The 16,480-nt window shown below is 37.2% G+C and overlaps 1 protein-coding gene across 1 annotated transcript; it reads right to left on the bottom strand.

The window, feature by feature from the left end:
* Positions 1 to 2,652: 2,652 nt before the first annotated feature.
* Positions 2,653 to 4,188, bottom strand: LOC127078433 (UDP-glycosyltransferase 73C4-like; the record flags this gene model as incomplete). The annotated part of the gene is made up of 1 exon (XM_051018889.1): positions 2,653 to 4,188. A coding segment is annotated over one exon (1,509 nt), but the record flags the coding sequence as incomplete, so codon positions are not given.
* Between the last annotated feature and the right edge of the window lie 12,292 nt (positions 4,189 to 16,480).

Genomic DNA, 16,480 nt, shown 5'->3' with positions numbered 1-16,480 from the left:
AGCTCATGGCCAAAATTAGAAACAACGAATCAATTTTCTTCCAATGGAAAGAATCAGCTTTATGTCAATCCGTCAATTTTTCTTTCATCGACATATCATATAATATTCTTTGCTTCATTTACAATAGCAAACAATCTCTAGAACCTAGGACTTATTATTCAGTACCACATCACATTTGAAAGAGGACCCTTTGTGCTTACATCATCATCATCATCAACATCATTATCCTTCAACTTGTAGTGTGACTCCCCACACTTTGTGTACTAATTTAGTTTTTGTACTTTTCATGTATAATATGCAATTATTATGACATGCTTGTATTTTGATATATTCTATACCCATTGGACACAATATATTTTAGGCCTCATAATTATGGTTTGGCAACAAATTACGTTATGGAAACATATCTTTCAACAATTAAAGCAATTCAATGGAACTTTTTATCTTTTCACCCACTTTTTTCCTTTACATTAAACAACCTTGACACCACTACAGTCATATAAGATTTGTGCACTCTAGATAAACGTACCTTTGTTGTCACTATAAAAAGTATCATACATATGGGATCTCTTAAAAGAATTTTCTCCAATGTCAAAGATCATATCTTCTAGTCGATCATCCATATCTACTTGAACTTCCTCTTAGTTAGGGGTTTTGTCACTTCACCTAGTCATGTCCATCTTGTATAATTTTGAAAAATTCCATCACAATTATAGATCAATATTTCTTCATTTCCACGTTCTTTCGTATTCCCACAAGAAAACACTAGGAGAATAAAAAAAATTCATTATTGTCTGAAATTTTTTTTTTAACGAAATGAAGGAATTCAACCACTTCATTCATATACTCCGCACTTAATTTATTAGCTTTAATCTAACTAGGATCCATAACTACTCTATAAAAATAAAATTAAAATTCAATAACTAATACAACCATAAAAACCAATCACACACACTAGCTAATACTTGTTATTGAAATAAGTTTTCCTAACTATAGAAATATTTTTCAAATTAAGATTGAGTGACTCATCATTTATCTAAGTAGGTAAGTAACTTATTAACTCACTTTAGAGATAAATGTGGGCATTATTGATCATTTATCTACTAATCAATGGTGAAATCGACAAGTATATCATAATAAATTATGCCTTTTGAATAAAAATCATTTGATTTACTCACTTGATATTTTACTAACTTTAAAAGGAACCAAATTCATCAAACATTATACATTAGTGAAATGAATAATAAATTCAATACAAATAGAATCAAAACTCAAAGTTATACTACACAAATGAAAAGCCTACAGAAATATACACAAATCGAATGAGAGTGGGGGTTTTGTCACTAGGGTCATTACGACCATAATGCCCATTATGGATTGACTGTAATGGCCAATTGTTCATACCATTAATAAAAACAAAGTGCTAAGTTACATGCATGCACAAGAAGCTAAAAACATTGTTAGGTTCAAAACTTTGCTAAGTCACATTATATAAGTATACACAAAGAAGCTAAAAAACTTAACATTGCTAAGTTAACAGAAACATTATGAAGACAAGGAAGCTAATAGTGGATGAAGCTTTGTTTCCTTTTCTTTCCTTTATGTTGTTTTATGTTTCGTTCTCTTTGCTTTCAGTGGAAGTAATGGTGTTTGAGCGGAGAAGATGACGTTTTGAGTTTCATTTATCGAAGAAAATTAAGTTTCGAGTGGAGAAGATGAAGTTTAGGGTCCGTTTCATTTATTGAAGAAATATATATTTCTCTGTTTCAATAGTATTTGTGAATAAAGGGAATAAGGAATTCTAGAATTAAGTCTGGACATAATTTTTCTTATTAGTTAGACAATCAGCCGATGAGAAATGTATATTATTTAGGGATTTTCTATGGGTTAGACGGCCCATTCGAGAGGATAGATAGAACTTTTTCAAATAATTTCCACTTTAATAGATTTAATAGAGAAAATAGGTAGGTTAATTTTAAATTTAAAACTAAAAAAAGTTTAAGAAGCCTAATGAAAGACTTTTCATATGAGTTGTCTGCTTAATGGAAGGAATGTGTAATTTTCTTTTAAATGTAGTTGGGAATCAGAGGCACGTCTTAAAAGACTTGTTCTATCTATTATTTGCTCAATCGAAAAATAAAAAAATTCTATCGATCCCAATCGAGGGGTAGGTGATGTCCATTATTTATACTTTGGTCCAATAATCAAGCAATGTAAAAAAAATCTTTAGAAAATCGTTTAGGTGATGTCCATTATTTATACTTTGATCCAATAATCAAGCAATGTAAAAAAAATCTTTAGAAAATCGTTATTTTAGTACAACGTATGTCGTTTAAAACTTCAAAATAGATGCAATGTTACCCCAATAAAATTTCAAACATAAAAAGAAAACACTGAACACATAAATTCTTGCTCAACATTCACCATTTCCATTCAAAATTCACAACCCAATTTCTATCAAGATAAAATAAAAAGAAACCAATACAAAAATTGTAAACAAAACAAACAACAATTTATTATAATCCATAAATAAATCCACCAGTTCCCATTTGTGAAAATAAAACACAAGCAAGCAATAAAAGTTAATAATAATTTCAAGAAAATATGAAACATCACTCAAATGTGTTATACAACACATGAATGCCTTTGGAACTATCACTGAACTTAAATTTAGACATTTTATTTGAAATGCATGATATCTTCAATTAACATCAACATGTTGAGATAAGAAGAACCACCTTCTTCAATTGCTTTCTTTCCCATATCAGCATACTTCTTAGCTCTTTCTCTCCTCTCATTTTTCTCTTCACCTTCCTCCATCACCATCTTTATAGCCTCTTTTACCTTTTCCCTACTCACTTGAACACCATCACCAAACTCATCTTCATCTCCAAAGTTCACAGCATTTTCAACTCCCAACCTCACACCAGTCTCAATCACTTGTACAACCAACTTCTCATTATAAAACTGATCAGAAAACATAGGAAATGTTACCAATGGTACACCAGCACATATAGCTTCCAATGTTGAATTCCATCCACAATGTGTCAAAAAGGCTCCTATTGATCTATGCGACAATATCAAAACTTGTGGTGCCCAACCTCTAACCAAAATTCCTCTCCCTTTCACCCTCTCTTCAAATCCATCTTCTAATAGCCACGTTTCCACTTCATCCCACTTATATGATTTTCTCACCACCCAAATGAACGGTCTATTTGTAGCTTCTAACCCTAAACCAATTTCTATCCATTGTTTTGGTGTTACGCGATTAAGACTACCAAGACAAACATAAATCACTGATTCCTGAGGCCATGAATCAAGCCAATTCACATATTCATTTGCATCAATTGTTAAATTCTGACCACCTCTTTGAGATTTTTCTATATCATCTTTATTTGATAATGAAACAGGACCAACACACCATACCTTACGTCCAGTAACTCTTTGATACTCTTCCACGTAACCATCTTCCAGCTCTTCAAAACTATTCACCACTATCCCATATGATTCATCTTCTGAATCATGTATTTTTTGACGCAAACCATTCAACAACTCGTTTGAACCGGGTCTGAATACCATAGGAAGCTGAGATTTTTTCATTGTAATTTTATGTGGCAATCCAGGGATAACAAACTGATCTGAATAATTGAGATTTTCAGAAATCCTAGAAGTATGAATACTGTAATTGCAAAAGAGGTTCAAGCAATTAGTACCATCAAATATTATTCTTGGAATTTTGAACTTGATAGCTGTATCAGCTAGAGATGGAATATGCTTATCAGCAATTAAGCAACTTGGAAATGGTTCTAGCTTTTCAAGAAGCTCTTCTATTGGCTTCTGCAGAAGACTTACAGCTATTAAGAAATTACCTTTGAGATCCATTGAAGGAAGTGTTTCTAGGGTTTCACATCCCATTGGAATTCCAGATTCTTCATTTGGAAATTTCACTTCTAGAAGTTGGATTGGCGAACCAAATTCAATCTCTCTATTGATGTTGGTTTTGAATTGAATTGCATTGAGAGGTGTGGTGATAATGGTTACCTTCACTTTATGCCTAGCCAGTAACTTGGCCATGTCAACCATGGGAAGAATGTGACCTGGTGCAAGGAAAGGGATGCAAACAATGTGGAGGTTGCTAAGTGATGATGTTGAACCCATTGCTAGCTTTTGTATCATTTTAGGCTGCAAATTTCAATTTCTGATTTGAATGATTCAGGTTTTGATATATACACCTGAGGAGTTTAGTATCGTGATTTTTTTAATACAAATAATATTAATGTTCTAGACAAAAAATTAAATAATATTAATGTTATTTTAATTAATATAAATTTATTTATTTTAAATATGAATGGAAATGTTGAACATAGAAAATAAAACTATTTGATGTTAAAGATTTTATACTCTAAATTAACCGAACGTACTATTTAGTTACTATAATTTAATATCATATACATTGAATTTAGTTACTATAATTTAATATCATACACATTGAATTCTGTAACAGAATAAAATATATATTGAATTCAAAATGAAAAAACTTGACACTATACGTGAGCTTTAGGATAGAATACTTACCATTAAATTCCATACCATTAACAACTCTCAGTGTGAGATAAGATTGTAATCAATTCTTCATTTAGGCGATAGCTTTATAGAAAATGCTAGAACTTTGTATATGCCTTTAATTACATTAGCTTTTTTTAACCCATATATATATATATATATATATATATATATATATATATATATATATATATATATATATATATATATATATATATATATATATATATATATATATATATATATATATATATATAGATTAATTACTATACACTGTCAATGTAAAAAGTTTTACATCGTCGGTTCATCACCATCACCCGTTTATATTACTTTATAGATTTTTAAAATAAAAGTCAAATTTATTTTAATATCCAACGTCTATAATTAACTGATGGTGTAAAACCCTTTTACACTGATAGTGTATTTCAATTAATCTTTTATATATATATATATATATATATATATATATATATATATATATATATATATATATATATATATATATATATATATATATATATATATATATATATATATATATATTTAAAGAAAAGAGATTAATAATAGAGATCTAAGAATAGGCACAAGAGGTGCCAAGAAAACAAAAGAATGACAATTATACACTAAAGAACAAATTTTCCTCTTGGAAGAGTAAGTTCCTGTCAATTGGGGGTTGAGTTACATTACTCAATTCGGTGCTACCAAACCCTTCCATTCAGCTTTTGTCTTTCTATAAGTTATCTGTAAAAGTGATAAAGGAGATAATTAAAATAGAAAGAAACTTTTTGTGGCATGGCTCAAAGGAGTTAAAGAGTATCGATTGGGTTAGATGGAAGATTGTGTGTAAAAGTAAAACTGAAGGGGGTCTATAAGTGAAAGACATTGTGTGTAAAAGTAAAACTGAAGGGGGTCTATAAGTGAAAGACATTGGTAACTTGAATGTGGCTCTGTTGTGCAAATGGATTTGGAGGATTATCAAAAAAAGCATTATGGAAAGGTATCATCCAACATAGATATGGGGATCTAATTAGAATTCTATGGCTGAAGGAGGGATCTTGTCACAAAAACACAAATCTCTTTGTTCAACATATGATTTAAAAATTATTTACAAGACGAGACTAAAATCAAAATAAAGAACTCAACAAAAACTAAAATTTTCTTTCATTACTAAACCATGAGATAGTTTTTTCTCTCAATTATAAGTCTCTCTCTATCTCTCTCTCATATATATATATATATATATATATATATATATATATATATATATATATATATATATATATATATATATATATATATATATATATATATATATATATATATATATATAAGAATTGATAAATTGATAATAACTTTTTTTATGTTATTTATGTATTTTAAATAAATACTTAATTGTTGAATTGCAATTCCTTATATCGAAGCAGGTTGCTCGACAGAAATAAAGAAGTGTCGAACCACCTAGTGTGTTAAGTTGTGTTAGTGTGTCGAAGTGTCGAAGGATGTAATTTTACACAGTATTTCGACTTAGACCTATTTTAGTAGTGTTAGTTATTTTGAGCTTTTATAGTTTTGAGCTTTAGCTTGAAGTCCAAGTTAACCTAAATCCATAAATAGATAGAGTAACTCTTATTCTTGTAATGAAGTGAATAGAGTATTCATAATATTGTAATTCACAGTATTTTGCAGTTGCAATGTGAATAAGAAGTTTTCCACGGGTTGTGGGAAGAGAGAAACTCTGCAGAATTTTAATTCTTCTTCTCCTTCATCGTTCTTTACTTTCTTTCTTTCTCCATTGTTCTTCTCTTTTCATTGTTATTGCTTGGGTTATAACAATCTTATTCATCAAGATTGATTGAAATTCTCCATAGGTTTTGGTAGATTTCCAACATCTGGTATCAAGAGTTCCGATTTAAACGATTCGTGGGAAGAAAATCACCATGGCAACAAATCATCCAAACGAGCATTTTCCAGCAAATCTTCTGATTCTCAAGAACAGCAATTATGAGAATTGGTGCAAGCAGATAAAGGTTGTGTTCTGTTATCAATATCTTTGGGATCTTGTGAAGGAAGGAGTAGCAACACTTGCAGAAGACGCGACAGATCAAGAAAAGGTTGCACATAAAGAATTGAAGAAGAAAGATTATAAAGCTCTCTTTAAAATCCATTAATGTGTTGATGTAGATAATTTTTAAAAAGTGAGTGATGCAGAGTCAACGAAAGAAGCATGTGAAATTCTGGAGAAGTCATTTGGAGGTGCAGAGAAGGTGAAAGAGGTGAGGTTACAAACTCACAAGAGGACGTATGAATTTCTTCATATGGAAGACAATGGAAGCATAATTGATTTCTTCACCAAGGTTACGAAACTGGTGAATCAAATCAAGATATATAGAGAAGTGTTGACATCATGATCTGTTGTTAGAAAGATCTTGAGGTCGTTGGCTCCAAAGTAAGACCACGTGGTAGTGTCGCATTACGCGAAAAACCGGCGGGAAAAAGACACAGAGCCGCCACCGTGCGTTATTTATCCCAAAGGAGGGAAAGGAAACGCTCGAAGTAAACCTGGAAAGGACATGGTCTCGCGACCAGAGATTGATAGGATCGGGAGTCGGTTATGCGAAGGGAAGGTATTAGCACCCCTACGCATCCGTCGTACTCGACGGGATCCACGCTCAGAAAGAATAGAAGAAAGGTTGCTAAATACTGCTCAAAGAATGCACAAAACTGGAGTGAAACACAGATGAAAGACGGAAGAAGAGGACTCGGCAGGATATCGCATCCTGGGCCTACGTAGTTTGTCAGACACAAACATCAGAGTCGATGTAGTTCGGGGACAGGGGAAACGTGCTCGCTAGGACATCGCATCCTATGCATACGTATCTTCTCTAACCAGAGAAGAATCAGAGCACTCGTAGCTCGGCTAACGCACGCTGAAACAAAACACTGAAACAGGAAACCGACTGCCAATCGCTGGACTTACGTCAGACTCCACACAAACAAACACCCACAGGAAACCGACTGCCAATCGCTGGACTTACGTCAGACTCCAAACAAACACAAGAAGAAGAAGGGTCTTGATTGCAACTAGGGCAAGAGAAAGGGAAGGTCTCAATCGCAACGAGGGCGAGAGAAAAGAATTAGTGTTAGTTGTTAGTCAAACTCGACAAGACATCGCATCTCGTGCCTACGTATCTCATCTGGACATGAGAATCAGAGTTGCCGTAGTTCGGCTAAACTATTTCTGTTGGTTTGTGTTTTTTAAGTGGACAACGTCACTACGCAATCTACCGGATGCTCGACCTTTGGAGACTTACTCGCCTGTAGTAGAAGGAGTTAACGTGTCCTTAAGAGGGGATAATGTTTGTTTGTGTTTTGGGAAAGCTCAAGCAAGAAAGGAAGTCCTAGACGAAGGAACCGTGCTACCTTAATTGACATGCAAACGAGACTACGTGGAGTCTAGCAAACCTAGGGGATACAATCACACCACACAAATACATACAGCATGAAGTAAACACACCAACAAGGGGCTCAAACATCAAGTCTGGGCTTTAGTCAAGGGGTCATATCAACCTCGACAAACAAGCCAACTGGAAAGGGGTCTTTTTAGCTCTTAACCCTAACATTGAGAGTTAGGGTGAAGCAGATGAAATGGGAAGTGAGGGTAAGACCTCACAGCTCTTATCCCTGGCCTGGGAGAGCTTGAAACAATGAAAGTGTGGGAGCCCAGAATCAGGAACTCTACTCCACGTGACTGACACAACAAGATTTTGGGTTTTTATTCAAAGTGCATCAACACATGGTGTGAGCAGGATGAATGACACAACTGAATAGCAGGGGATGGATTGCACATCCCTTTTATCTGCCAATGCCTCTTCACTTAGGAGGTCTTTGAATGTACAAGGCACAAAGATAAACAAACACAAACATTGCCTCTTAAGGAGGGTTTCAGACAGGTGCCTGCCAAAGTAACATGATAGGTCTTCCAGACTACATGAAGAGTAGGAATTTACCTCAGTGGTATGCCAACCACAAGCAAAGCTAAGCAACTCAAGCAATGAGTTAAAGCTACTAAAGTACCTGTGTAAACAGTCAACCAATCAGTATGGTACGCAGACAAATAGTCAACAGACAACAATAGTCAGACAACTAATATACACAACAAGTCAAGCCAACAAGTGGCAAACAATCAAGTGAATTCTTCTCCAAGGCACCTACACACAACAAATGTTAGTGGAGCACGTCATTTTGCATCTCAATTTATGAGATCAACATCAACCATCAAGACTTATTGCTTGCACCTGAAATGCACAACTCAAAATGTAAGTCCAAACCACTAGGTCAAAGCCTAGGGTCAAAAGTGGATCAAAAAGCCAAAACAGAACTTGATATTCAACACAAAGCATGTTTATTCAATCAAGAGCATGTCCTAAATCAATAAAGAGAAGTCAAAGACAAATTCAAGGCATACATTTGGACATCAAGAAGAGAAAATGCACATTAAATCAGAAATGACTCAAACAATTTTGGAAATTTTCATGAGCATACAATATGTCCAATACAATCATCATACAAAAAATCAGAAGCATCAAAGATCAATTGGCATGGAAATAAAATGGCACAAGTAAGACAACCAAATGTGTGACACAAATTGTCACACCATGCAAACATGTGTATAAAACAGAAATGGTAAATGAGAAAAATGCACAATCAAGCCTCAAACATCCATCAACATGTCAAGAAGCATCATGCAAAATTTCAGAGCATTTGGATCAACATCAAGCATTTCACAATAGAAAGAGCAAGGCAAGGTCACAAATGTACACATGTTCAAGCATCCTACCACAATTCAAAATCCAGCCATGGTAAAAATCAGAAGATCACACCAAAAAAAACTAGACATCACAAGGATCATTTGGCAAAAAATTGGGGATCATTTGGATTAATATTCAATGAGATATGATTTTTCTAAGTTGGCTAAAAAAAATGAATTAAAATGGATCATAGCATGTAAAATATGGAGGGAAAGGCAATTTGTGAGCGAAATTTGAAAAGTTGCTCCTGGCCAGGATCGAAGCCGGTTCCCACTCCAAGAAGCGCTGGCTAAAACGCACAGCATCATTAATTGATGTGGCGCTTGGTCAGCAGGTCAATGCCTGCGTGTACTTAGTCAAAGCACGCTAAACCAATGGAAAGGCCAGTAGGCAAAGGCGTGGCACATGCCTGGCGTACAGCTAGGATAAAACCCTAGCAAGCAGACAAAAAATACAGACGGTGGTCTTGGGGCGGAAACAACCGTCTCCTTTGTGGAGACGGCGGAGCAATCAGCAAGCTCGCATGAAATTTTTCCAGAAAACACAAATAATCATACCAATCGAAAGCTTACACCAAGAACAACACGAATCCATCATCCATTTTATCTATTTCATCACAAATTAAGAGAATCGAAGGGAAAATATTTGGATCTACAAAACTTCTATCAAGCATAACTTAGCCAATACTCAACCATTTTAAAAGATATTCATATCAGTATGATCAGGGAATCAGGCTCTACAATAATATGGCAATAAAAACAAGAAATGGGAGGTTCGATTTCCAACCTTCTTGGAGAGTAGTGGATGAAACAGTGTATTCAGGTCCTCAATCACGCCCAGATCCACTCTATCAACTTTGGTATGAAGCTTTGTGTGTGTATGGATGCTTAAAACCACTTGAATCCAGCTCAAATTCCATGCTCCATGTTCATCTTCAAGCTGGTGGTGTGTATGGTTTTGGCACGAATTGGACAAAGTAGCACTTGGTTCTTGCTTTAGACTTCACCAGGATCAACAATTTACCAAGAAAAATGGTGTGTATGTGAAGAATTTTGAAGTTCTTTGTGAGAGAATTTTTGGATGAAAACTCAAATTCTAGATCTGAAACTTGTTGTTCTGAGCAATGCAGTTACAATTAACATTATATACCACCTGCTAATTAATCTGAAATCATGATTAGGCCAAAGCTAAATGAGATTATGAAAATACAAGGTGTATGCACAAATTATCATTTTCACCCCATGCATGGAATGGCCACGTGAACAGTGCACAATGAAGGCCCAAATTCACTCAAAATCGGCCCATGCACACATTAGAATTGGAATCATATGCATGTGATCAACCAATTTTGATTTTGGCAATTTCTCTTCAAAAATAGCATGCATGAGCATATGGTTGTATGAGTTAATTTCATGCAATGTCATGATGTATTTGGAAAGTATGAGTCATGAGGAGAACAATGCAAGAAGAGCCACTCAAATTGGAGTCTTGGTTCAAAAGGTATGGCAATTTGAATTTTCAATCACACTTGGCAATGATTTGATCATAACTCCTTAACCATTTATCATAAATTCATGATCTTGGACTTTTTGGAAATAGGAGAGAAAGATATTCAACTTTCATGTTGGACAAAATTTCATTTGAAGCCTCCTTGATGTTGGAAAGTTGAGTTGAAGTTGGTCCAAAAACTTGCTATTTTTGGAAACTTGAAAATTACAGGTCATTTTCCATTTTTGGAAACTTTTGATCTGGCTTCAAATCCTTCAAGATAAATGTTTGACATGAAGAATAAACCTCTTTTGGACATGAATGAAGTGTCCCAAACCATTTCTCCACCTCCTAGCCCTCAGTTGACTTGCAGTTGACTTTTATGGGCCTCTGATGACCTGGACATGTACTGATGACTTTTGAGCCTCTAGCACTTGGTCAAATTACTTCAAAATGAAACCTTGGATCATATAAGCTCTTGTGAATAATCATAGGGCTTTTATCTCAAGAAAAACCTGGTCTCTTGCACAGATGAATCTCTTGATGCCAGTCTTGACTGATAAGATGTAAGGTACTATGCAATGTTAATGCAATGTCAATGACCTAAAAATGAAATGAATGAATGAATGGGGGGTGCAAATTTGAGGTGCTACAGCTGCCCCTATTCAATCAACTGGGAACCTGAACGGATGAGAGCAACGGCTGTCAGACCTTCAAGGTAAACAGGGATTGAATACCAAAAGAACCTGGAATTTGCACTCTGCGGGGGATGATCAAAGAAAAGAAAGTTCACCAATGGCAGCTTCCACTGGGGATTGGATATTTATTACTGGACCAGACAAGACGTTTACCAACGACTCCACTGGGGATTTTGATACTTATCGGAAAAAGGAACCACGACCAGACGCCAACGGACGAATGGGAACAAAGAAACCACGACTAGACGCCAACGGACGACTAGGGATAGAGAAACCCCGACTAGACGCCAACGGACGAATAGGAAGGACTCAACCAGACATCAATGTATGAATGGGAGAAAGAAACCACGACTAGATGCCAACGAACGAATAGGAATAAAGAAACCACGACTATACATCGAAAGACGATGAATAGGAAGAGAAACCACGACTAGACGCCAACGGACGAATAGGAATAAAGAAGCCACGACCAGACATCGAAAGACGATGAATGGGAAGAGAAACCACGACTAGACGCCAACGGACGAATAGGAATAAAGAAACCACGACTAGACATCGAAAGACGATGAATAGGAAGAGAAACCACGACTAGACGCCAACGGGCGACTAGGAAAGGCTCGACTAGACATCAACGGATGAATGAGAGAAAGAAGCCACGACCAGACATCGAAAGACGATGAATAGGAAAAGGAACCACGACTAGACGCCAACGGACGACTAGGAAAGGCTCGACCAGACATCAACGGATGAATGGGAGAAAGAAGCCACGACTAGACATCGAAAGAAGATGAATAGGAAGAGAAACCACGACTAGACGCCAACGGACGACTAGGAAAGGCCCGATGTTACGGGCATCGAAAGATGATGTCTACAGACACCAAAAAAAGAAGGACCCACGCGGGGAGTCAATCAAGCTTTCCTTTCGCGGATGGGTGAGGAAATAAACCCCTCTGAGGGTTACCAATCCTGAATGCTGTCAGGAGCAACTGCTGCAAACGTGCCGCACAGATGTTGAAAAATGATCCACCTCTGCTGGGGATACAATCCAATTTGGTTTAACACATGTATTCACATGTTTGAGTTTTTCATGGCGTAATGCTCCATATTTGAATGGAAATGCTACGCAATTTGAGGATGCAAATGATGATTACTACATGCAAAATGCAAATGGAGGAGAACTCCTGCTGGGAAAGCACACGACTGCTTCCGGGCGAACAATTCTGATTTGATCTTCCAACTCTGTGGGGACAGCATAACGATTCTGCTGCGGATACTCGTTGGTCTGACATTCTGGGGATGACAGAGAAACCAACTCAACTGGGGAGTCATCCATTGAGAATACACCAACCTCTCAATCATGCTGGGGAATAGCACTGCTGCTGGGGAACAAATGATCCTCACCGGGGATGACTTCTACTGAACCTGATCCGCTTGGGGATTCCGCTGGGGAAATAAACAAACAATTCTCACCTTCGCTGGGGAAATTGCCAACTCAACCCTGTTGGGGATTACAGCACTTCAGACCTGGCTGCCGAGGAACAAACTACCCACAGACACCTCCGCTGGGGAAACAACAATCTTCCGGCTCACTGGGGGAACTAACAGTCCTCAGACCTGCTGGGGAAACTGTAACCTTCAAAACTGGCCGGGAAAAACACCCTCAACCCTGCTGGGGATTGCAATCAACTTCAGGCCTGACTGCGGAGGCAACACTGATCTTGGCTTCGCTGGGGAGACAAACCCTAAGCTTGCTTTGGGATAACCCAGCCTCTCACACTACCGGACAATGTTGAAATTCCTTCTGAACAAACTGTGGCTCCTCTGCTTAGCCAGCAATCGAAAGATAATGACCTGCAAAACAGCAAGACATACATGCCCCCAGAGGATTGTACAGACAAAATACACCCAAGTGTACTCAACATTCAAAATGATTTTCAAATGTTTATATTTCTGCACATTATTGTATAGCCTTCATGTTTTTATATGCAATGTTTATCAAAAATTCGGACGTTTTTGCAAACAAAACAGTAAAGTAAAAACAAGAGAGCAACTTGACTGAATAACGACTTTTATTGATTGAAAATGGGCCTATAAAGGCAAATACATCAGGAAGCAATTCCTAGAAAGAGGTAATTGCGCCAAAACAGGAAATAAACTATCCTATTGGCAATGTGAACACGGCATCCACTATTTTCCAATTCTGTTATGACTCGTATATCCTCAATTTCCCCCAAATTCCTTGCTTTCTGGGAAGAATGATTGGACCGGTCGCATCCTTCGAGATGGTAGACGCTGAAGCGCGATGAAGTACAGATAACTCAGACTGTAGTCTTCGCTTTAATCCCTCTTTTGCCTGGATCGCCCTTTCAGGTTTTCAATCCACCGGGATACCCATTTTTGCCTAAGCCGCCCTTGCGGGTTTTCGACTTACCGGGTGTACATATTTTTTTATTCTTTATCCCTAACTTTTTCCCGAACCTTTTTTCTTTTTTTTCTTGGTTCGCCGGGATGCCCTTTTTTGCCTGGACTCTTTTATTCTTTTCGTCCAACGGGTCAATTTATGCGAAGTATTTTTTGACTACATCTGAGTTCATAGGGGACGGAAAATCTTCATCATCCATAGTCGTTAGCATCAAGGCTCCACCAGAGAAAACCTTCTTAACAACATATGGACCTTCGTAATTCGGAGTCCACTTGCCCCTGTTATCTGTACTGGGAGGAAGGATCCTCTTCAAAACCAAATCACCTGTCTGATAGCTTCGAGGACGCACTTTCTGATCAAAGGCCTTCTTCATCCTTCTCTGATATAGTTGCCCATGGCACACAGCTGCTAACCGTTTCTCTTCAATAAGGCTCAACTCATTAAACCTTGTCCTGACCCACTCAGCTTCATCTAGCTTGACATCCAGCAGGACTCTCAGAGAAGGAATCTCCACTTCAACTGGTAGGACTGCCTCCATACCATACACGAGGGAGTAAGGGGTTGCCCCGGTCGACGTACGTACTGAGGTACGGTACCCATGCAAAGCGAAAGGCAACATCTCATGCCAATCCTTGTACGTCACGACCATCTTCTGCACAATCTTCTTAATGTTCTTGTTTGCCGCCTCTACAGCACCATTCATCTTTGGTCTGTAAGGAGAAGAATTGTGGTGTTAGATCTTAAAATCTCTACAGAGCTCTTTCATCATCTCGTTATTGAGATTCGAACCATTATCAGTGATGATTCTCTCAGGAACCCCATAACGACAGATAATCTCCTTCTTAATAAACCGGGCAACCACTTGCTTGGTAACACTGGCATAGGAAGCTGCTTCCACCCACTTGGTGAAGTAATCAATCGCAACCAGGATGAAGCGATGTCCATTAGAAGCAGTAGGCTCAATCTTCCCGATCATATCAATGCCCCACATCGCGAATGGCCAAGGAGAATTCATAACATTTAGAGGGCTTGGTGGCACATGCACCTTATCTGCATAGATTTGACATTTATGGCACCTCCGAGCGTATTTGAAACAATCGGATTCCATAGTCATCCAGTAATAACCGGCTCTCTGTAACACCCCAATAAAATAAGATAATTATTTAAATTGAGTTAATAATATATTTATTAATTTAATTAAATAATTGGTATTATTATTATTATTATTGGAATAAAAGTTGGAATCAGTAAAAAGGCCCTATTTGGTAAAAAGAGGTTTTCACGTGAAAACAGAGAAACGACTCTAAAGTGGAAAAGGGCAAAGAGCAAGAGAACAAGGGTTGAAGGAAGGAAAAGCTTGGAGCTCAGAGATTCGCCGGATTAACTCAGGTAAGGGGGGTTTATCATCGTTTAATGGGTATTATGGGATAATATGTAATGGGTAGTGAGAAACCATTGATTTGCCTCTGATTGAATTATTGCATGATGAAATTGTGAACCTTTGGGATGAGCGAAATTGGATTATAATCTAAGGAAATTCGTAGGAATTAGATGTAATAGTGTTAGAATTTGTGAAATTGAATGTGTATGATCTGTTTTGATAAGATGAATGAACGTTGTGTGAAAATTGGACTGTGGAAGGTTGGATCTGAGGAATTTCGTAGCAGAGAAAGCCATTGCAGATCTGGAAAATCTGGTTTCTGGTCATACGCGTATGGCACTAGGCAATACGCGTATGAGATGGCCTGGTACGCGTATGGCACTAGGCAATACGCGTATGGGATGGCCTGGAGGGGAGAAACTGGCGCTGATACGCGCCATACGCGTGTAGTACGCGTAGCATGTGAGTGGTACGCGTATGGGTAAGGCCATACGCGTATGGATGAAGAAGATGATGTTTTGAACGTGGTTTTGGTCTCTGGTGGTACGCGTATGGGAGATTGATACGCGTAGCATACGCGTATGAGGTGGGCAATACGCGTATGGACTTGGCCAGGAATTGGGCCATACGCGTATGGGCATAGGCAATACGCGTATGGGCAGAATTGTGATTTTTCTGAACTTTGGTTGTGCAGTTTTTGGTCATTTCAGCTGAGTGATGTAATTTTAGCTGATGTATGAGATAGTAGGGATCATTTCCCGTTGTTTTGAGCAGTGTAGGTATTAGTAGAGTGTGCTAATACTGTGATTGATTATGTGGCATGACATGATATGATTTTGTGATAATATGTTGATGATGTATGATTGCATGCATAATGCTGTGAATGTATGTATTATGTGGAATGGACTGTTTTATGGCTTAGAGTGTGAGCATATGTCCATTGTTAATTGTTGTTGATGGTTGTATGCTAGGTGAATTAGCATGCATATTGTGGCCTTTATGGTGGTAGCTAATTCCCATGGTGAGGAATTAGTGAGTTAGTCATTATGGACTGTTGTTGATGTTTGCATGCTAGGTGAATTAGCGTGCATAGCATAGCCCTTGAGGGGTGGTAGCTAAT

Source organism: Lathyrus oleraceus, chromosome 5 (assembly GCF_024323335.1).
Source record: "Lathyrus oleraceus cultivar Zhongwan6 chromosome 5, CAAS_Psat_ZW6_1.0, whole genome shotgun sequence".
Classification (NCBI taxonomy): Eukaryota; Viridiplantae; Streptophyta; class Magnoliopsida; order Fabales; family Fabaceae; genus Lathyrus; species Lathyrus oleraceus.
This window is presented reverse-complemented; position numbering and strand designations above follow the sequence as displayed.